The sequence below is a fragment of the Mastigoproctus giganteus genome, chromosome 14 (assembly GCF_048544385.1).
Source record: "Mastigoproctus giganteus isolate SK-2022 chromosome 14, ASM4854438v1, whole genome shotgun sequence".
NCBI lineage: Eukaryota > Metazoa > Arthropoda > Arachnida > Uropygi > Thelyphonidae > Mastigoproctus > Mastigoproctus giganteus.
The window spans coordinates 94,261,372-94,284,719 of NC_143588.1; the positions used below are offsets into that span (position 1 = coordinate 94,261,372).

The window sequence follows — 23,348 nt, forward strand, 5'->3', positions numbered from 1 at the left end:
TACCCAGGGTCCTGAGCTGGATATCATCATTCTCCCTTTCTTGGTGATTCCCTTCTACTCTCTCTCTCTCTCTCTCTCTCTCTCTCTCTGGGTAACTCTGGTGCACTCAGGCTTCCTTGCACCATATAGCTAATGATGATAATAATAATAAAAAAATAATATATGGTCTCACTTGTATCTCATTACTAGCGGGGTTACCATTGGTTAGCTGGGACCACTTTATGTAATAAATATCAATGTATCTCATTACTGTCCATTTCCATCTACAATCTGCAAAGTTCCACTTCCAGATTCGGAACTTCATATGTCAGCATATTATGTCGAACTACAGTCAACTCAAACGTGTAATTCCGCACTAACCACTTAGTTATGTCAGGCCTAAAAGTTCTGTTTATACTCTGGCAAGGACATATACCATATAAGTCAGAGGAGTTTATAGCTGACCATTTTGACAAGAATACAATAATAACTGTATTGTGATCTCAAAGCACGGTCAACTTAAATGTGTTTGCTATTGCATCATTGTGCTACCCTTTGGCTATGCTAGGCCTGGTCAGCTGAACAGTGAGATCGTAATATTCCTGGATAAATCAGTCGAATTCCTGTGGATCAGATATGTAAGCAGTACATATGCCATAGGCCAAGGGAAACTTTTTATTCTGATTGCACAGACAGAGATGTTAAGTTCCCTGTAAGCAATAGCTATGCTTAAGTTTTTATAGAGTAGCTGAATTCTGAAACTACATAAACATTTTAAAGGAGAGTCTTATGCCATATGTTGGGGACATTTCGAGGGGGTAAAGATTTTCAGTTTGCTAATGATTTATGTATCTATGCATATTTATGTTATCTATGTTTGCAGCAAAAGCTTAGGGCTTCCTTGCACCATATAGTAAATAATACTGATTTAATGCTACAGGGAGTGATTCAAAATTTGTGCAACCCAAATATCAGTAATTAAAATTCATTAATTCTTTTACTCTTATATTATACAATCAAATAATCATAATAATTATAATGATAATTTTGAAACTGCACCTTTTTTTTGAATACATGCACTCTTTTCATCATATTCAATGACATCTTTTGTAATTTTTATACATGTGTTTGCAATTTCATTCTGTATATTGGCTTTCAGTTCTTCTGATGTATGGGAATTATTTTTTATACATGTTACCTTTCAAGAAGTCCCACAAATAATAATAATGTGCTAACATTAAAGCCAAGGATCTTGGGGCCACAAATTTTTAGAAATTGGATGATCACCAGAAAGTTTCTTGGCAATGCTACTATTTCATTGGATGCGTAGCAAGTCACCCAATCTTGCTAAAATCAGCAGTAATGCTCATTATTGAGTGGCACAATAAACTAGTATATTAAATTCCATATACATTTCCATCAACTGTGTTTGCAAAGAAGAGAGGTTCACTCATTCAGTGACAAGAAGTGACACATCACGCCCCAATTTTTTGAGGATGTGAGGACGTTTCACGAAGAACATGAGGATTTTCATTATTCCGTATTCTACTGTTTTGACTGTTGATGTTATCACCAATGTGATTTTGTAAGAATTGAGTATGGTTGTGCAAATATGATAGGCATTTAGGCCTAACTTTTTCAGCCCTTTATATACTTGAATAAGACATGAGAGAGATGAGAATGTTCATTTTGGGTTGCATGAGTTTTGAATCATCCTGTAGGACGGGAAGGGTGGTTAATGACTAGAACCAAAATGACTTAGATCATTTGCACTATGGTCTGAAAATGGGAATTGAAGTGTGATGCTAGGAATGTAAATGAAAGGTTTTGAATCTGAAGAACAGAAATCATGTAGTTACTTATAAGCTGGGGGAGAGGAGTTAAAATGTTTCAGGGCAAAAAGGTGTACAGGTTATAGTACAATTGTATATAAAATTTACCATGTGGTGTAAATGGGTGGTAGGAAGATGTCCTGTCTAAGCTTTTAAGACCTTTACAAGTAGGAAGAAGAATGTCATTGTTCTTCTGTATAAGATGGTGGTGAGACTGCATTTAGAATATTTGTTTGAGAATGTAGGCGTAACGTTTTCAGCTCTTTATATACTTGAATAAGACATGAGAGAAATGAGAATGTTCATTTTGGGTTGCATGAGTTTTGAATCATCCTGTAGGATGGGAAGGGTGGTTAATGACTAGAACCAAGCTATTTTGCTTTAAAATGACTTAGATCATTTTAATCCTCTCTAGAACCCTCTCTAGAAGTTCTGTACCCACACCTGGGTACAGAACTTCTAGAGAGGGTTCAAAAGGGAAACTTGATTGACAGGAGGTGCTAATTGATGTCCATATGAAGAGAAGCTTAGAAGGTGCATGCTGCAAAGGTTGGCAACTAGACATTTTAGGAGGGGGGGGGGTCCTGATTGAGTTATGTAAGATCTAAAAGAGATAAGTAAAATGAACAAAGGAGGTATATTTTCACTGGTAGAAGTGACATGAATTAGTAGGCACAAATGTAAAATCTTAGGGTGTAATAGAAGGCTAGATCTTGTAGTAAGTTCACCTTCAGGCAGGTGATTTATTCCAGTGATCTGTAAGATCATGGGAATAAATCACCTGCTATAGTGGTTGATGCAGAGAGCTTGGTTAAATTCAGAGTGGAATTGGATAGTCATTTTTTAGCAATTTGGAAAGATGAGTGATTGAAGAAATTGGTTTTCCCTAATCACCACACTTGCTCCTAGATTTAGAAAAGGCAGATACCAGGTTTTCTGAAGTTTAGCTACAGTCTGAGGTTAATGCCCCACATGTAGGAATGAAAGTTAAATACATTAATCCAAATGCATTTTCATCATGTATGCAGAATATCTTTGAACTATTGTTATAATTTTCCAGCTGCGAATATATATTTTATGTTGGCAGGAATGGAGTGAAAATAATTCTAAGCAGATTACATTGTAATCTGAATCCTTTAGCAGCTATCTCATAAATAAAAGCAAATAAGATTATGTAACAAGCTGATTATTCAAGACATTAGCTGATAAAATCACTCAGGAAAGGGTTGATTTACAGGTGCTTCTATGTCTTGAATGTATACTGGTGGCCAAGTTTCTGTGGATGCATATAACTGATGAGTGCCAACAGGCTTAGGTTCAGTGAATGACTGAGTGCCTTACCTATGATGAGCAAACTAAGATCAAGCACTCACCACAAGCAGTTGTCTGCAATTCACAAAACAAGCTCTCAGAAACTTAATCACAAACAAGCAAATCAGTGCAAGGTACTTTATTGATTTACTGGAACCATAACTAGTTTTAAGTGAAATACTAGGAAAGAGGCTTAGGCTCTTTAAACTGTAGTAATATTCTAATTTATGAACAACTGGGGAGTCGAGCCACTAGTACTGACTTTCCAACAGTACAAATTTGAGTATTCGATTTGGACTGTTGTCTTGAGAAGAAAATATTTTCTGATCAATTATGAGTTAGTTTGTTGGCTAGTTTAGGCTATAGTTACAGGGTTTTTGTCTATAATTGTTTCTGTTTGCTTCTCATTAACAGAAAAAGTGGGCTTTTTTTTTTTTACTGGTTGGTGATTTTATGATCTCACTTTAAATTCGTTCTACACTGTACAGTGTTTTTTAGTGCAAAAAAAAAAAAGTTTAATTAGACTGGTAGGTTAGTTATAGTGCAGCATGAGTTTAAGTGAGATTTGGTTGCAGAAAAGGTCCAGAAAGTTCAAAAATTTTTAGGTTAGTAAAAAAAAAAAGTTTGAAATGTCATGTTCTGTGGTAGACAATAAGTGCATTTACTGGCAGAAATAACTCTTGGATCTGTTCTCCTTCAAGATCACTTTGTTCCAACTGTTACTTTTCAAGGCATGGGATTGAACATTGAAGATACATTTTTCTAGAAAGGTGAGGCAAGACCATATACAATGAATATGGTTCACCATTTCTTGAAGAAATATTTTAATGATAGGGTCATCTGTAATTGGTACCTGGATGATATGGGGTTAGATGGTTTTGGCCATACTCACCAGACTCCCTGTAATTATTTGCCGTACAGATTCCTAAGGACATTAAGGTCTGAAGGAATAATCCACTTATTGTTGAAGAATTTAGAAGTGAAATTGCAGCTGTTGTGGAGGACATATCTGAAAGAAACACTGGATGCAGTTGTAGTAAACTTCGTTGAATGGTCTGGATGGTCTGAATAGTATATCTTTGAATGGTCTAGGATATATGGATGTAGGATAGACGTGAGGAAATTTGCCTTTAGTCAGCGGGTGGTTGGTTGGTGGAATAGACTGCCATCCCTTGTCGTGGAAGTTGATAGCCTAAATAAGTTTAAGGCTCAGCTGGACAGGTATTTCGAACGAACAGAGGGGTGAAGTGGAAGTGGTTATTTTTTATTTATTTATTTATTATTTTTTTTCTTTTGGCTGATGCTGCATAAGCTTGCTTTCTTGCATCAAATGCCTCTACTAATGCTAATATAGGGTTTACATATGAGGGGTGCTCAAATGTTCTGAGAACATGGTATATAAAATGTATTAATAAATTATAGGTTATTTTGATTGTTTAATGTCTTATAATAACATGAAAAAAAAATTGCACGTCAATCTCTTATGCAGTTTCTAAAGTTTGATTTTCTATATTGGTAAGTGGAAGAATAAATATCCATCAAATCAAGTATCATTCAGTAATCAAATTTTTGATTACTGAATGACTAAAGAGGGCAGAAATGCCAAAGAAAGAATGATTAGAGTATTTGGGGATGTATCACCCATTTATACTGCTGTTGCAAGATGGTCAGCAGAGTTCATAAGAGGATGGGAGTCAGTTGAGGATGATCCAAGGTCTGGTCAGCCATTTGAAACAATTGCTATTGTAGAAGATAAAATTTTAGAATACAAGAAGTGTTTAGAAGAATTAAAGTGTTTGAACTTAAAAAGTACTTAGCATTTCACTTGGAAGCATTTTAACAGTAATACATGAGCATTTGGGAATGTCCAAAGTTTGTGCAAGATGGGTTCCCAGAAATTTTTCCAGTCATGAAAAACATCAGGGGGTGGAGCCATCAAAAAGAGACTTTAAAGTCAATTTTTGCTGATCAAGACAGATTTTTATCTCATTTGGTGGCTGGTGATGAAACTTGGCGGCAATTTTTATGATCTTGAATCAAAATCAGAAAGCATGCAGTGGAAGCAAAAGGGATCTCCAACCCCGAAAATGTTTCCTAGCCATAAGCTGGAAAAGCATTGGACTAATTTTCTGAGATAGTAAAGGATTGTTAATTGATTACCATGCACCTAAAACCACAATAACAGGGGAATATTATGCCAGCCTTATGCTCAAGTTAAAAGCTACAATTCAGGAAAAAAAGACAAGGAAAGTTGTGTCATTGAGTTTTGCTTCTCCTGACAGTGCACCTGTGCACAAAGTGTGGGTTGCACATGCTAAAATTCATGAATGTGAATTTGAACAGTTATCTCCCCCCCCCCCTTCCCCAAGTAACTATTATTTGTTCAAAGCGTCTGTCTCATTTTTGTGGAACTCATTTCAAAGATGATAGAGCTGAAAGAGGCTTAGTTTGACGACCAACCTGAAGAATTTAAGGATTAAGCTCTTTGCAGATTAAACACAATAAATGTATTGAACTTTGGGGGTGAATGCATCGGGAAAAAAAACTAAAAAAAAAAAAACAAAAAAAAACAGAATTTTGTACTTATGTCTTTTACTCCATTCTCAGAACCTTTTTTTACTACCTCTTGTATTGAATATTTTTGATTGAATAATGAAATCCCATGTCTTACATGTTTGATAAACCCACCAATGGCTGTACAGCATATCAAAAAATGTTGACATTAAACACCAATGTGTCTTTCCTTGATGATCCCCTGTAGTTAGCATTAGGAAGCAGTGGTGAGCTGCGAATATTTTAACAATGGGCTCGCAGTTTTTCCGACTTTCTACCAAGTAAATCGGTCACGGAAGTGACGTCATCCGCGGCTTCCATTAGAGGCGCTTCCCACGCTCGCACTACTAGTACTGTGATTATAACGAGTGATGCATTTTTCGTGACCGGTGTGATATCTTGAGTCAGGGGCAAATTTAGGGAGGAACAGATGTGGTTTATTACCCCCTTAACCATGCGTATAAGTGAATGTGTAAAATGTTCCTAGGTCTATCTAAAAAAAAAAAAAAGTTAAAAACCTGGTCATCATGCCATGCCTTACGATGATAACTGGATACAACTATGACTTCACAATCATGCTTCCTGAAGTTACTACTGCAGTAAGTATGATTTCAACAATACAAATATTTGTCAACAATTTCTATTTTCGTCTCACATTTTCTTTACATTCCATTGTTAGGTGCCCCTAACAGCTGCGTATGTCGCTTCAAATAAAAGATCGGTACGTCAATCGGTGCTATTTTACAGAGATATTTAGATACGTTGCAGTAGCAAGTATACATCTCTTACTTTAATTATCATAAATCTTGTCTTCCAGAAATTATGAAAATGTGTGAATAATCGATAAAATATTTACAATAAAAAAGCTTTTTTATTTTGTAATCGATATATACAAATCAAAATGCCTAAAAGAAACGCGAAGGACATTTCGCATAAACCATCTACCGCGCGTGCTCGGCATATGGGCAACTTTTTTATACGACTTTTTTTTTTAACAACTAGGGAAATATAATGGATATATTTTTTTCATGATAAAATTTTAATATTGCGAATAAAAAATAACACAAAAATATTTCCTATATCACAAATAACATAAAAACTATCACAAAGCATTCCACAATATAAAAACAAATATTACATAAAAAACAAACTTTCTAGAAAAAGTACACAAAAAATCACAATTACATTAAAAAAATAATTTCACAAATATTCAAGAAAAAAAATTATTTCACAAATATTCAAGAAAAATTTATTCTAAAAATTGCCATATACAATTTACTTCTTTATTAATATTTGTTGTCGATCTGCTTTGCTCAATAGTTGAGCAATGATTACAGAGGAATGATTTGACGTAACGATCTGGATCAAATTGAAGCAATGGTTTTCCATTTAGATGTATGCTCATCATGATATGCAATGTGTTTAATTGTCAACATTATTCATTCATTCATTCACTCAATAGTATTCATTACGCTGAAAGCTCGCTCAGCTTTAGCACTGCTAATGGCAATGGTTTCAAAGATATTTTCTGGCTTTCTTAATTGAAAAGGGAATTTCACTCGATTTTAAAGATAAACTGTCTTCGACAAAATCTTTAAAATCATTAATTTTTATTTCATATTTTATTAGAAAACTTAAATTTCTTATTTGGTTTTCACTGTCTTGCCACCGAGACGAAAGTTCCTTCAAATTCACGATTTCGAATAGCATATGTTTAAAATTTTTTTCAATGGTATCGTTATTTTCTTTATTTAATTTAAAATCACCCTGTTCCATTAATAAGTTATCCTTTAAGGATAAAACAATGCATTTAATAACTTGTCATGATGTAATTTTTTTCTTTCAATTTTGATTCCTTCAAATTCTTTCCACTTCAACATGCTCTCAATTTTAGCTTCATAATTTCCTTCAGAATTTTTCAAATTAGCAATAGCACTGATAGTTCGAATAATTAATTTATATGCTTTTTACCATTGTGATTCTGTAAAGCTTCTGAAAGGTAAGAGAGCTCTTGCAGGATTTCGACCATTAGTGCTAAATGGTTAAGAAATTAATGGTTAAGAAATTACCATCTGCAAGCTACAAGCTGCTAATCGTGGCCCAAACACACAACCCATCTTTATAGTTTCCACATCAAGTTCTTTAGCATTCATCCTTAATTCGCGCTAGTTTTTTGGATTTTTTTTGATTTTTTTTGATTTGGTAGTTGTTGGCGCATCGGCTTCTGTGGCCATATTGCACCTCCCAAGGTTTTTGCAGTACTTTGATCCAAGCCCGAGGCGGGAATCGAACCCGTGACCTTTGGGTTGCCGGGCAGGTACTTTACCCACTCGGCAGTTTTTTGGAGATTGGTGATACAGTTTTTTTTTTTTTTTTTTTTTAATTATTGCCTGTATGCCATTATATTTTAGAACATTTTCTACACAGTGAAAGGCTCGACAAAGTTTCAAAATCTGCCAACATTTCATCTTCGTAAAGTTTATATATCTTAGTTGCCTCAATCCCCCCCCCCTATGTTGCTATTCTCACTAGTTCTTTGAATACTGTGCAAAATGTCTAAATCACACGGATATTCTACTACTGCGACCATGTAAACACAGACAGGAGAAATTTACTGGAAGGAGTGGATCACTCACTCACTTCTCCGAAAAACATATGTTCCTTTGTTGGAGTAAAGGGGAACCACAACACAGGTTGACCAGAGACTATAATCCGTGTCAAGAGTCTTCTTAATCCTCTGACTGGCTATGGAAAGCGTATTGACTAGTGCAACTTCTCAGTATGTGACTACATAGGTTTTACGGACACCAATAACATTGTGAAACGGTAATCCCTTTCACGCTTAATTCGCACTTTCTAATTACCTAAATTGCTTAAAGGCCAGAGGTGGGAACAATGCATACACAGTTGTCTCTCCTAATCTGTTCGTTACATGGAAATTTTCTTTGTTCAACGGAAACTATTTTAAATGTAATTACCAAGGGGACTCAAAAAAATTCGCTATAAAGGAGTTCGTTAAACAGAGGTCCGACTGTAATTAAATCAAAAATGAAGCAATTTTAAAATACATAACCGATTGATTGCGCCATTAAAATGCTGGGAAAGGGGCCCCGCTTGCCCCACCATAGTTTCGATTCTAGATACTCAATAATTGCTTTCAGGATTCCATTTGTAAAATAAATCTCAACAATGGGCTCGCAAATTTAAAAAAAAAAATAACAATGGGCTCTCGTGAGCCCACTATAGCTCACCACTGTTAGGAAGTATCTATTTATAAAACTTGGCTATAACAATATCAGAATATACACAGCCTAGGAAGCCCAGAGAAACAAATATAACATAAATAAATAAAGTAGTTTAATAATGTAACTTCATAAAAGAATTATATGATTGTTTAGTATGCTCTTTATATAGTAATTGCAGTGTAGTAACATTATTTTTCTTTCCTTGACATTGCTAATGGCAGTTTTATTTAAGAGCTTATATTTGTTATACGTTTTCGTTTTTATTTTTTCAGGACTTATTGAGATCATATATTTAAAAGAAAAGTTTCTTTTAAGGTGATTAAGAAAAATACATCACTATGTCGTCTTTTGCCCTTGACTGCACCCTACAACCATCACAGCAACAACATCCTCAGCAGAAGGAGTTCCAGTGTCCAGTATGTTTTAAATATTTCAGCAGAAAATTTACTCTTGAGATGCATTTTCTTATTCACCAAGGAGTAAAGCCACATGCTTGTCCTTTTTGTGGAAAATGCTTTCGCCAGAAGGGAACCCTCATGAGACATAAGGTGAGTATGTGCAAGCTATTCAAATCAGATCAAATCAGCTTAATTCAAATTACATCCAAAGCAAATTTGCATTTTTTTTTTCTCCCTTTTGTGGTTCTTGATTATCATCAGTATGTATAATAGTGGTTTGCTTATTGGAGGTCTAAGTGTCTAAAGGCACGTTTGGACTTTGTATAGAAAACGTTTTCAGATTTTCCTGCCTCCCCCTCTCCCACCCACCATTCTGCCCTGTGGCCTGAGCCATGGCTTTTGAAATTATGATAGGCATCATGGAGAAATTCAAGATCCTGTAAATTTCACTGCCAACCCACAATTATAGGAAGTCCATAGTTGTGGCATGAGGAGAAAATTTCAAGTTCTGAGGCAGTGGCCAGACAATTTTCTTCCTTAGGTTACAACAATAAAAAAAAAAATTTCTGTTATCATAAAGGTATGCATCATTGCTAACAGCATTTGAAAATTGAAGTTGCATCTTTGAAATCTTATATTTTTGATTGAATATGATATTTGCCAGAATATAAATCCCCCCCCCCCCACACCCAAATTATATGTTCTTAAAATTAAAATATCTTGTGCATTTATTATTAAGTTTGAACTTCATTATTGTTGAGAAAGGAGGTGGATGCATCCAAAAGCTTCAATGGTGTTTTATCGCTTTTAAATTTATAATTTTTAATGCATTTTAAATTCATCAATTCAATTTTATTTGTTGTAAAGTAAATCAGTTTTTGTAAATTTTTATTAATTAGTATACTATCTTATAAATTAATATACTTATAAATTTACTAATTTATAATTACTTATAAATTAGTAAATTAGTATACTATCCAGTATTATTTTATCATTAAATCAGTTTATTTAAACGGTTGGTGTGTTTGTCTAAACTTGTGGTGTGTATAACCCCAACCTTAGAGGCCTTTTTGCAGAAATGGCACAGCAGTTAACCTTGAACCTTTCCCAAGTTGTCCATCAAGTCATGTTCCAACATGCTCATTTGCTTTGCAGTAGGACAAGTTTTCATTACCTTGTGTTTTTGCAGTTTGCCAGAAAAATGACAGACAAAAGAATCAAACAACAAATCACCTTGAAATTTTTAACAAAACTAAAGAAAACACTAACTGAAAGTTATGAGTTGTTACTTCAAATTTATGGGGACCGTACTATGTCAAGAGCTCACGTGTTTGAATGGCATAAAAGATTTTTAGAAGGAAGAGAGAATGTGGAAGACAATGAACAATCAGGACATCCAGTATCCATGAAAACTGATGAAATGTGGACTGGATAAGGACATTGATTAGAAGTGATCATCATTTAAGAATTAGAATGGTTGTATTAGAACTCAATATGGACAAAGGAACAGCTAGACAAATTTTAACTGAAAATTTAGGCATGAGAAAAGTGTGCCAAGATGGTTCCAAAAATTTTGAATGAAGATTAAAGAATGAGAAGACTCAAAGTTTGTGAAGATGTTTTTAAAAAAATTGCGAAGATCCAGATTTTCTCATTAGTGTAATTACTTGTGATGAAAGTTGGCTGTTCAGTACAAGCCAGAAACTAAAAGACAGTCAGTGCAATGGAAGATGAAACAGTCCCACTGGACCAAAAAAAGCAAGAATATCAAAAATGAAAACCATCCTTCTTGTTTTCTTCCCTATTAAAGGAATTGTTATGGCTGAATATGTTCCACCAAATCAGACTGTCAGTCAAACATGCTACATTGAAGTTTTGACAAGGCTGTATGAAGAAAGAGACCTGAATTGTGGAACAATGGTTGAATGCTCCAGCACATAATGCACTCTCTGTTTACTAGTTTCTGGCCAAAAAATCAATCCGTGTGTGTGTGAAACTGCATTTGCCCTACTTGCCCCAGACCTAGCCCCTTGTGACTTCTTTTCTATTCCCTAAACTGAAAAGTTTACTTAAGGGAATCCATTTTCAGTCCATTGAAGACATTCAGAAAAAATGAATAAGTTGAAAGGGATTACAGAAGATGACTACCAGAAATGTTGCTCTGCTTTGAAGAAATGTGTGGAACAGTGTGTGCAAGCTATTTTCTTGGGCTTACGCACACGTTTTATTGCAACTGTCTCATTATTTAATAGCCACACCTTGTATGCAGAAATAAATTTTGCTATACTTTTCTATCATAGAAATAGTAATTGCTGCTTTATTTTACTGAATTGATTTTAAAATCAGTAATAATAATAAAAAAAGTTTATACTCCAGCATGATCACTACATTAATCTTTTGACAATAAATACAATCATGAACTGTATTTAGCAATGATGTGGGCTTGGACCACAGTCCACTCAAATGAGTATACATGAAGATTTTCTTCATTTAGTTCTGACAAGAAAGTCTTCAAATAGCCATACGAACATTCCTGTTTGGCAGTTCTCTGTAGGCCATTGGCAACCATTTTGAAGCTTAAAATGAAATGTTTTAAAAATAAAATATTACAATAAGATAGGTTAGACATTCTGGAAAATGGCCTATTAGTAGAATATATTCCAATTTTGTGCAAATGAGCAGTTTTGTCATTGCTGAAGTTTAATTATTCATGCTCAATGCAGGACTATTTGCTAACTTGTGTTCAGTTGGTCTTTGCTCTGTTTCCTGGTGTTCTTTGTTTACATCTGTTTGCATTTTGCCTTCATGGGTATCAGAACACTGCTGATGAGCACCTGAAAGAAAATCTTATCAATAGATGACTGATTGAGAATGCAGTGGATGTTTTGTAGTCTTTTTCTTTATCTTTCCGAAATTCTCTGGAATTCATATCCGGAAATTGAATTTAAATGTGGAAAAAGCATAAATAGTATAAGATATCATTGAAAAGAAGTAATGTTTTTTTTTTTTTTTTTTTTTTGTGAATTTTTAAAAATTTATTTGAATTTTTACAGTAATTTCACTGTTGGGTAAACAAGCAAAATTAGGAAGAAATTAATATTTAAAAGCATTTTTGTAGAAGTGTTTTAATTTTTCTAAATTCCACAAAGCAGCTCACTTCATAGAGCCAGCTGCTAGTGGAAGACATACACCCCAGGGCCCATACATTTTTAGAAATCCACTCCTGAAGTGGTGTTCAGGAGACAGCTTGCTTCTTGTTAGGGATGTCAAACCTTATTTGAGCAGATTTATAACTATTCAATAACCGGTTATTTCCTTTTTTTGGTGCATTATAAAATTTGAATGGTACTCTACTGTTTAATTGACAAGATTGTAGTTTTTGATAACATAATTTTCTTAAAGAGTGCATATTTTACGTTATACTGTTGTTCAATGCTACAAGCGTCGCTGTCGTGTTTCAATATCTTTTAAGAGAAAACAAATAAAAAATAAGTAATTGAATGACAGAGAATATTTATACACAAAAATAGATCTAAAATCGTTTCTTTGTTTTATATTTATAATGATATATGATAATTTGTTTTTATTGTATGACAGTGGTGTTGTTTTATTATGAAGTATGTAATAAATTCATAGATATTTTGACTGCAGTGAATTTGTTTGCATATCGCAACGAGATCATTTATTAGTCCTTGATTATTTTTAGTTTAATTTTTTTGGAACAGAGTTTCAATTTATATTAGTCTTATATTTTATTATATTAATTTATTTAAAATTATTTTAGGGGTTTTTCAAGATGAATTCAAAGAAATCAGAAGTATGGAATTATTTTAAAAAGACCGATCAGCATTCTGCTCACTGTTCTCCTTATGTTCCATCACTATACAGTGCAAAGGAGGTTCCACAACAGGACTGTGAAATCATCTATGCAAACACAACATTACATGCCGACCGGGCTAGCCGAGTGGGTAAAGTGCCTGCCCGGCAACCCAAAGGTCGCGGGTTCGATTCCCGCCTCGGGCTTGGATCAAAGTACTGCAAAAACCTTGGGAGGTGCAATATGGCCACAGAAGCCGATGCGCCAACAACTACCAAATCAAAAAAAAAAAAAAAAAAAAAAACAACATTACATTCAAAGACGACAATGCTACACCTGACTCTGCAAAGAAACAAAAAAATTGAAAGCGGTTCTATATTGACATATATAAATGCGAACGTTTAGGTGAACTGTTGTCTGAATGTGTGGCAAAAGATAATTTTTCAATTAGTGCAATAACTAATTCTAGAGCTGTTTGCGAATTTATCGTGAAAAGGGGCTATGAAATGCCACAGTCTAGCAACAGTAAGAAAGTTAATAACTTCATTTTATAAGGAGGTAAAATTGAAACAGAAAGATGAATTCATAAAGTTAATTAACAATAATGTCAAATTTTCAGTAACAGTTGATGAATGGACTAGTGTTACTATGAAGCATTATCTTAATGTGACTTTACACCTAGAAAAAAGTAATTATAATTTGGGACTGATTTACATAAAAGGTAGTTGCAACGCCCTTCACACTAAAGAAATTGTCAAGAATTTGGCATTGAATTTGAAAATGACATTGTTGCATCTACACATGATGGTGCAAAGGTGATGCAAAATTATGATTTGTTAACTGGAGTTGAGAACCGTAGCCAAGTGGTCAGGAGCGGGAGTGCAGTAGCACACGCTCTTTGAGTAGACCGGGGTTCAAGCCCCTGACTGCTGAATACGGTCGATCTGCCAACCCGCACTGGACCAGCGTGGCAGATTATGGTCCATTTCCCTCAGCATGAATTTTTGAGGAGGCTTCCATCCTGCAGTGGGTTGATAATGGCTGCACTTTACTTTACTTTTATGTTATGTTATAGTCACGCTATTCACTTAGCTGTTCTTAATGTTTTTTATCAAAAGAAAAAGGAATCACTTGATGAAGACGTTAATGAACATGAAACTGATGACATATCTGATTCTGATGATGACGTACAACTATAAAATAGTTTAGATACAGAATAATAATGAACTGGAGTTAACAGAAAATTTAAATACAGTTGTAACACGTTCCCGAGCACTTATAAAAGTTTTTAAAAATTGAAGTGTGAAAAATTCAATTCTTCAAAAATATGTAGTTGAAGAAAAGGGGAAAGAATTGTTGTTACTTCTAGATGTGAAAACTAGATGGGATTCATTAATTCTAATGTTTGAAAGATTAGTTCTTGTTAAAAAAGCTCTACATGATATGGGACAAAATCAGGTATATTACGAGAGTGATTTCAGATCTATGGAATTATTAATAAAAATTTTAAAACCAATAGAATTAGGTGTAGTGGAACTTAGCAAAGAAACAACGACATTGATGACTGTGGAAGGTATTTTAAAATTCATGTTTGCAAAACTTGAAGAAATAGACAATGATTTAAATGTCATAATGTTAGAAGCATTAAAAAATAAAGTTTTCGAATGCAGGAATAAAAAATTAATATCTCTAGTGAAATTTTTACAAACTGGAAACCTGCCTAAAAATAATCAAGATCAAGATGATCTAAGCTATGTTCAAAAGTCAGTTTTATATCCATTTACAAAAACATTAATTATGAGACTGTTTCCTAATAAAGATACAAGTCTTTCTGAAAATAATGTTACTATGATGGACTGAAACAAATAGTAACACTGACATATGTCACGTCAGTGAATTAAGAGTGACTAATGATGGCTGTGTTAAGTCCAATAATTGTTTGAAAACTGATGACATTTAGAAAAATGAAATTTTTTGAAAGTATGGGCAATGCACAAAAACTTTGGAAAATCTTCATAATGCTCTATTAACAGTAAAGCCAACTTCCACTGCTACAGAACAAATTTTTTCTACGTGCTCCGCTATACAAACTAAGATTAGAAATAGAATTAATCCCGAACTTTTAGATGCACTTGTTTATTTATAAAGTACTACTTTTTGAAAAAATAAAATTTCAAACTTTATATTGTTTATTTTAATTGTAATAATTATTTAATAAGCAATAAATATGATTAAAAAATAAATTTTTTACTTACTTTTTTATATTATCGATTTGTTTATGTAATTCATGTTAATAAAAAAATTGCAATTGTCAGTGGCATTTTGTTGTACTACTTCCTATAAGCCAAAAAATGCGTCGGTTAACTGGTTATCTAGTGCAAAAACAATCGGATAACCATTTATTTGACATCCCTACTTCTCACCCATATTGAATGCAGGTGTGATATGCAGAGCTTGAGTGTATGGTTTGACAGACCCTTAAAATTTGTTGCATAGTGTTATCTTATCTTCTTTAACAGCATTCATCACAGCTTTGACATATAAAAAATGCTGAAAATATTGTAAATAAATGAAAATAAATGATAAAATAGTGAAGCAAAACAGAAGAATCATAAACAAAAGAGAAGAATCATAAACAGAAAATAGGAACCATAGGCAAAAGCAGTTCAAATCAAAGCAGGATTGTAAACAGAATAATCTCTCTACTAATAATCAAGAATTAATTGCAGTTTCATATAAACTTGCTGAAGTAGCAAGCCTATATTTTTGTCTACAGTGACAGAGGCATAATTAATATCTTTCTCTTCCTCTCTTTCCCTTCCATTTTTTTACTCAATTAATTAAGCAGCATTACTTTCATGTGTGGTAATAACTATGATTTTTTTTCTTTACATTCTAGGCCCTTCATAGCAACACTGCTCTTTTCCACTGCAATTTATGCAATCGTGGGTTTAGACAAAAGAATGTGTTTCTTCATCACTTAAAGCACCGTCATGAAGTGTCTACAGAGAATTTGGATCGAAGAAAGTGCCGTGCCCAAATGACAGATTCACAGAATTTATTAACTAACCTACCTCCATTTGCAATGGCTACTACAGCAGCCATAAATCCATCAGAGAGGAACCTGGAAAATATATTTCCTGGTCCAGTGAGATCTCCTAGTGATGGCAATGACAACCAGACGGTTGTTATTCAACTAGGTGACACAGGAAATCATTCTCGGGAAAGTGGAGATGATAATCAGACTTTTCCTGAGCCAAATGATAAAGGCATGCAAGACATGTTAAAACAGAAGATGCAACCTGATTCAAGTTGCATAGTTAAATGTGAACCTCCATTTAGATGGATATCTGAAAGAAGTCATTATAGTTTACATCCAGATCAGTTTGTAGTTCCTCAAAGAATTTTTAATTATGAGTGTGGTTTCTGCTTAAAGTTATTTGTGACAAATGAAGAGTATAGTCAGCACATAGCAGAAGAACATGGAAATATAGAAATTGTCAGTCGCAAGAAACCTCTTAGAATAGGAGAACGAAATATTACAACTACGTCTTTAAGTCATCATGTTAGTGATACAGTTATTACCTCTTCAACTTACTCAGGCAATCCACAAGCATCAGCAGATGGTATGAGTAATCGATCATCTAGCAAATTGTCAGAAATAACTTTTACGTGTATTCCTTGCCAAGTAGATTTTGGCACAGAAGAAGAGTTTGAATGTCATGTGAAAACTCATGTGCAAAGTGTACTCTTGAGTGATTCAGAATCATTAGAGACAGAGCCCTGCCAAGAAATAACACCATATTTAGGATCTCAGGATGTAAAAAATTTAGGACAGAATGCTGATTCAAGTGGGTTACAAAACGTGGATGACTGGCAGACTCCTGAAACTGATGATGGGACTAATGTAGAAGATGTGTCTCTGATTGACAGCAGTATTTCTATGATGGACTCTGCTAATATAAGTACTTCTCCATCAGATACTTCAAAAAATGCCTGCTACTCATTAATGAAAGATAACAGTAACTGGCCAATTACAAAACCTCAGGAAAGTAACCAGATGATGTCTCCAGTTTCAAAAGTAAAAGGAAAACTGTGGAAACCCAGTCTTATATCATCAGTTACCTCATCTCCACAAAATTCCAGAAGCGCATTTCTCTCATTATGCTCTAACAAAAAAACTTCTAGTAGTAAATTGTTAAGCAAATATAAAGATGTAACACATTACTCCAAAAAGTTGAAGCCAAGAAATTCACTTAAGAAACCTTATGTAATTCATCTCTTCTTATGTCCATTTTGTGGAAAATTTTGCTCCAGTGCAAAAGTTTTAAGAAGGCATACTGATATACATTTGCAGTCATTTGTGATGAAAGATTACCATAATAAGTTAACTAATAAAAGCTGTTCCATGAGTGTAAAATCACATTCTAAGGAGCATATTAAAGCCAAAAATGAAAAGTTAAGAAATAGAAAAATACACTATCAAAATATGTACAATTTGCAGAATTCACAGGACACGAATGAAGAAAATTCATGTAATACTACAGAGTTTATTTTGCCAAGTACTGAAAAGGAAAGGCAACAAAATATTTTGCTCACAGAGCACAAGAGTGGTGCAAATATTGCCATTGATCATTCAGTTCAAGAAAGTAGGTTACCAGAATACCCTGAAAATCATACATTTATTAATGTATCCAAAGAGGCAGAGATGAAAGCCATTGAAAATTGTATCTCGCCGAATGAGAGCAACAATAATTTTATTCCATATAATTTTAATCCTTCATCACAAAGAAAATTTGCATGTAGTAAATGTAATAAGACCTTTTCAGAAAAGATACTTTATCATTATCACCTCCAAATGCATCTTAATGTGAATGTGTTTAGTTGCTTTACGTGTAAAAGGAGATATTCCAGTAAAAAACTGCTTTTACACCATACTCGGTTGAGTCATATGAAGCATTATCAGTGTCCAACTTGCTTGCGTACATTTCAGTACCGGATTATCTTTGAGCATCACGTCAAATCTTGTGCTAAGGAGAAGAATAATCTCAGTCATTATTTTAAAGAAGGTATGTGCGTTCCTCTGATAGATTTGAAAAACTGTGTACTAAACAAATCCCGTGGTATCATTGGAATCATTCCAATCAAAAGTAATAGAGAATGTGAATTTTTTGATTCTTCTGTTGGGATTCCAATCATCACAATCAAGCAACTTTCAAACAGAACTGTATTTCAGGAACTTCCACTTGTTGGAAGTGTGACTCTTAATGGAAAGTTAGATAGCAGCACTAATATGACAGATCATACATAAGTATGCCATGCCACATGTAAATATGTGTCTCAGGTATGATATTTTGTAACTAATAATCTTGCATAATGAATGTCATTTTTTTATATTATTTTTTTTATACACTTTTGTTTTCTTTTTGCACTTAGAAACTTACATTTTTTGCATATTTTTTTAATTCTTACACTTGGTCACAAAATGTAGCATTATTAATCTTTGGATGCTTTAGCAGTTTTGTTTTCATCTTTAAAAATGTATTATGTAGAAAATGTAAATTAAAAGTATTTTGTTTTAGATAACAAAAAAGAACATGTTTGTGATAGAATTAGTTCTCTTATAATAGCAAAAAAAAAAAATTATTTTCTTTCAGTTTGTAGACATGGTTACTCGAATCTTTAATTTGTGTACTCCATAACATAGAAATTGTATTTCTAGGTATTTTTATAGTTTTGTTTTATAAGAAAAGTTGTTGACAATTAAATATACTATAAAAAGGCTGTTTATTTTGTGGAATTTGTTAAGTTAAACAATCATCATACAGGCATTTTTCTTTTACATTTAATGCTTAATTAAAATATAAATGCACAAGGCATATGAGCTTAAAATATGCTATAAAATATCGGTGTAAATACACACCATAGGTAGCTCATAAAAGAAAAACTACAATTGTAGTGTAAAGGCATCGGTTTAATTGTATCTCATATCGTGACTATCTTTGCAATGAGTCACCATGTATTGCACTACCTTGAATAAGTAATGCTTCACTAATAGAGAAGACTATTGTTACTTATTCTCAGTGGGCACCACCACCCAGATGGCACCATTTCAAGGCTTGTTGGCCTGCCTGCCCACCCACCGATGATAGGCCAACAAGCCTTGAAATGGTGCCATCTGGGTGGTGGTGCCCACTGAGAATAAGTAACAGTAGTCTTCTCTATTAGTGAAGCATTACTTATTTGAGGTAGTGCAATACATGGTTATTCGTGAAGGTAGTCATGATATGAGATACAATTTCATCAATGCCTTTAGACTACGATTGTAGTTTTTCTTTTATGAGCTATCTATGGTGTATTTACACTATTTTATAATTTAATGTTAATATTAGTAAATTAATAAAAGGAGTTTACCTCAATATAGTACGTGGAACACTTCCGTATGATACCCTCCAGAAAAGGAGGGTATCATACGGAAGTGTTCCACGTACTATATTGAGGTAAACTCCTCTTATTAATTTACATATTATTATCAACGTAGAACATATTGAGTATTTCAGCTCTGATTCATACTATCTAATTTAATGTTAAATACATATACATAAGCTAAAAATTGAATTATATTGCACGTGATTAAGAAGAAATTATTTAATAAGTATTTTATCCTCTATGGCAGATTAATCAGCATGTTACATTGTTCCCTTGTTGCTCATTGAGGAAGACTAGATTCAGTTTCTGTCTGTGACTAGAGAAATTCTTTAGGCTTTTTTAATTGGGACTGTAGATGGCTGATCTCAGATGGAGGGAGCAAGGTTTTCCTTGTGAATTATTCCAGGTTTTTTTTACCCACACATGTGGCCAGAAGATGTCCTGTATTAGGATTAATCATCCAATATGGGGGAGTGGGGGTATGGAAGAAAGCAGAATTCCTTCCCTTTCAACAACTGTGGTAGTATAGTGATCATGTAAAAATATGCACTTTAATTACTTAACCGTACACTTCAATATAACCACCGTCTTTCTTTAAGAATAACCTCCATTGCTCTGCACATTACTGTTAGAATTCTGCAAATTGCATTGCATTAATTCTTGCACACATTAACTTTTAATAGAAATCTGTGTTCCAGTTGGAATGTACTTGATCTCTTTGATCAAATTAATAATAGGCAATTACTGTGTGTCATAGAATAGGAATTATAAAATAGGGCAACAGGAAAATTGTCATGAAAATATTTGTTCATAATTGAATAGTATTTTAAAGTTATCTGCTTCGTGATGCATTCTATATATATATTTTTTCTTTTCTCATTATTCCAAACCTTGATAGATAAAGATAAAGGTCTGGTTAAATAATAGTATTAGCTAATGAAAATATTTGCAATCTGGAGCAGTGGGTTAAAAAAAAGAAAATATTATAATAACACTGATATTAAAAGATAAATTTTTATTATAAGGATTCCCTGTAAAAAAGAGAAAAGATAATGTGATTAATAAAATAAATCCAACATAACCATGAAATATACACCAATGAGCCAAAACATTATGACCAGCGACTCATTATGCAAATCGAAGCAACTGCAGGTGAACTACAGCGCTTGCACGGGTCAGGACACTATAAAAAACACCTGATATTGAGCTCTGTTAATCAGTGTTACTCTTGTTCTTCAGATGGGTAAGGCAGCGGACTTAAGCAAGTTTGACAAAGACCAAACTGTAATAGCAAGAAGAGTGGGTCAGAGCATATCCGAAATGGCACAGCTGGTGGGGTGCTCATGGTCAGCCGTGGTCCGAGGAATGTAAACCCACGAACTGCCAGTGAGGTGTTGGACGATCACGGCTCATCGATGATCAAGGTGAGCGAAGGCTCTTCCGGATGGTACATGGCAACAGAAAGGCTACTGTGGTGCAACACGCCAGTAATTGGAATGCTGGTGACAGGAGTAATGTGTCACAACACATAGTACATAAAACCCTGCTGAAAATGGGGTTGCATGGCCGCTCCGAGTGTGCCCATGCTAACCACAGTTCACCAGCGACAGCACCTACAATGGGCACACAAGCATCAAAACTGGACCTTGAGTGATTGGAAGAAGGTCGTCTGGTCCTATGAATCACATTTCCTGTTGCACCATGCAGACAGATGGGTAAGTGTGCGTCGTTTACCTGGGGAAGTGGTGGCACCTGGATGCACCGTGGGATGAAAACAAGCTAGTGACAGCGGTGTCATGCTTTGGGCGATGTTCTGCTGGGATACCCTGGGTCCAGTCATCCATGTGCCAGGCACTCTGACGTCTACCACCTACCAAAACATTGCTGACTAGGTACACCCTTTCATGGCAACGGGTGGTGCCGTCTTTCAGCAGGATAATGTGCAATGCCACACTGCCCGAATTCGAGACTGGTTCGCGGAACATGAGGAAGATTTCCAGGTATTGCTTTGGCCTCCAAATTCCCCAGACATCAATCCCATTGAGCATCTGTGGTTTGTGTTGAAACAGCAACTCCGATCTGCAGTGTCTCAACCATGATCCTTAAACTTTTTACAGGAGTTTAAGGATCTGCTGGTTACGTGTTGGTATCAGATACCACAAGAAACATTTATAAATCTTGTAGCGCCCATGCCTCACTGGATACTAGCTGATTTGGCTGCACGAGGAGGACCAACATCATATTAAGTAGGTGGTCATAATGTTTTGGCTCATTGCTGTACCTGTCAAAACATATGTAGGTGTAAAAAAGCTTGTAGTTTTTTTTGGCACCAGGACACCTGCACCAAAAGTCTGTTCACAGTGAAAAGCCAACTTTCTGAATTTTAAAACCAGAATAAGCTCTACTACCAAAGTTTCAGGGTGTTTACATCTTTATTGTAACTGCTTATGGCAACCAGTACCACATTTAAAAATGGGCAAATGATTTCTCTATATGTGAAATGGAAGAATTTATTTATTTTGAAGTGGTCTGCAACATGATATAAGACCCCAGCATGCAATGCACTAAATATGAGAAGATCCACAATTGCGGCTTTTAACTTATTGATAAATTTGGTAGGCCTCTTTGAAATCCAAAAGAAACTGAACTTTCTTTAAAACTGTAAATAAACTTATTTCCAGAAAAAACTAATGTATTGTGTTGAAAAAGGATTTTACTGCATGGTTTGAAGGCTGTATACAATTAAAAATAAATGGATAACTGCTCTGATGAGCTTATGATTACTGGAATGCATGAAATTTAGTTATTGTTGAGCTAATAAGATAAATTTAGTAAAATTTTTGTAATACAGTCCATTCTGGTTATTTTGGACACATTGGGACTAGTGCATTTTGGCCCGATTAAGCGGCTGCCCCAATTATCCGAAGTTTCACGTAAATAGTTAAAAATACAATGTACCCCCCCCCCCCTTACAATTGGTTCACTGTACAATCAAATCACGTTACGACGAACTCATCATAGTAAAGTCCGTTCACTATATGATGTGTAGTAAGCGCTGGTCATTGTGATCACATTTGTGAATTGAATTTTAATTGTATTAAATAGCGATTCTAATTAGTGAAAATAGGAGGAATATTATCCACAGGCTATAAAAGCAAAGATATATTAAGCACAAATTTACTCTTTATTACCTTACCAATTAAAAAAATTAAATGATACGTGAAAATCGGAAGAATATACGTGATAATCGGAATGATTAATACGTACTGTAATATGTACATACTAACTAGTTAACATTTCTGTTCACTGACATTTGTGGGTAGGGGTTAAAATTTAAAACAGTAAAAAGATAAGCAATCAATAACAAAAACACGGCACACACAAATTGCAAGTAACATGATGTGCGCAAGTAAGAACGGAGTAACGAGTTAAAAATAGGAATGAAGAGATCTGAAAATTAATTTTTTTTATATGATTGAAGATTTCATGGATGTGAACACATTTTACCAGTCGATATTATCGCAAATTCAGTAAGATTGAGTTTCCTGTCCGTTTATGATAGATTTCACTAACAGAAAAGCCCAATAAACAGGTGACTGCTAATTGTTTTATAGTTGTGACCTCAAGAATTTTGACCGAACCACGTGGTACCGTCGGAGACAATCGTAGGGTAATCTCCAGTGCTGCGGCATGCTGTCCCAATTAAGTGAAGTAAACCCTGGTTATTTTCTCGATTGGTGTCTGTTTTTTAAGATTTGCCCCAAATAAATGGCTGCCCCGATTA

The 23,348-nt window shown here is 34.4% G+C and overlaps 1 protein-coding gene across 1 annotated transcript in view; it reads left to right on the forward strand.

Annotated features, from left to right (window-relative positions):
* LOC150075391 (uncharacterized) overlaps nt 1-18,447 on the forward strand; it is an 83,205-nt gene extending 64,758 nt beyond the window's left edge. The window contains exons 4-5 of the mRNA XM_090388471.1: nt 9,236-9,468; nt 16,035-18,447. Coding sequence (XP_090244597.1) covers nt 9,259-9,468; nt 16,035-18,446 — 2,622 coding nt within the window. The 5' untranslated portion in view covers nt 9,236-9,258 and the 3' untranslated portion in view covers nt 18,447. The remainder of the gene's footprint in view (nt 1-9,235; nt 9,469-16,034) is intronic.
* Nucleotides 18,448-23,348: the final 4,901 nt, after the last annotated feature.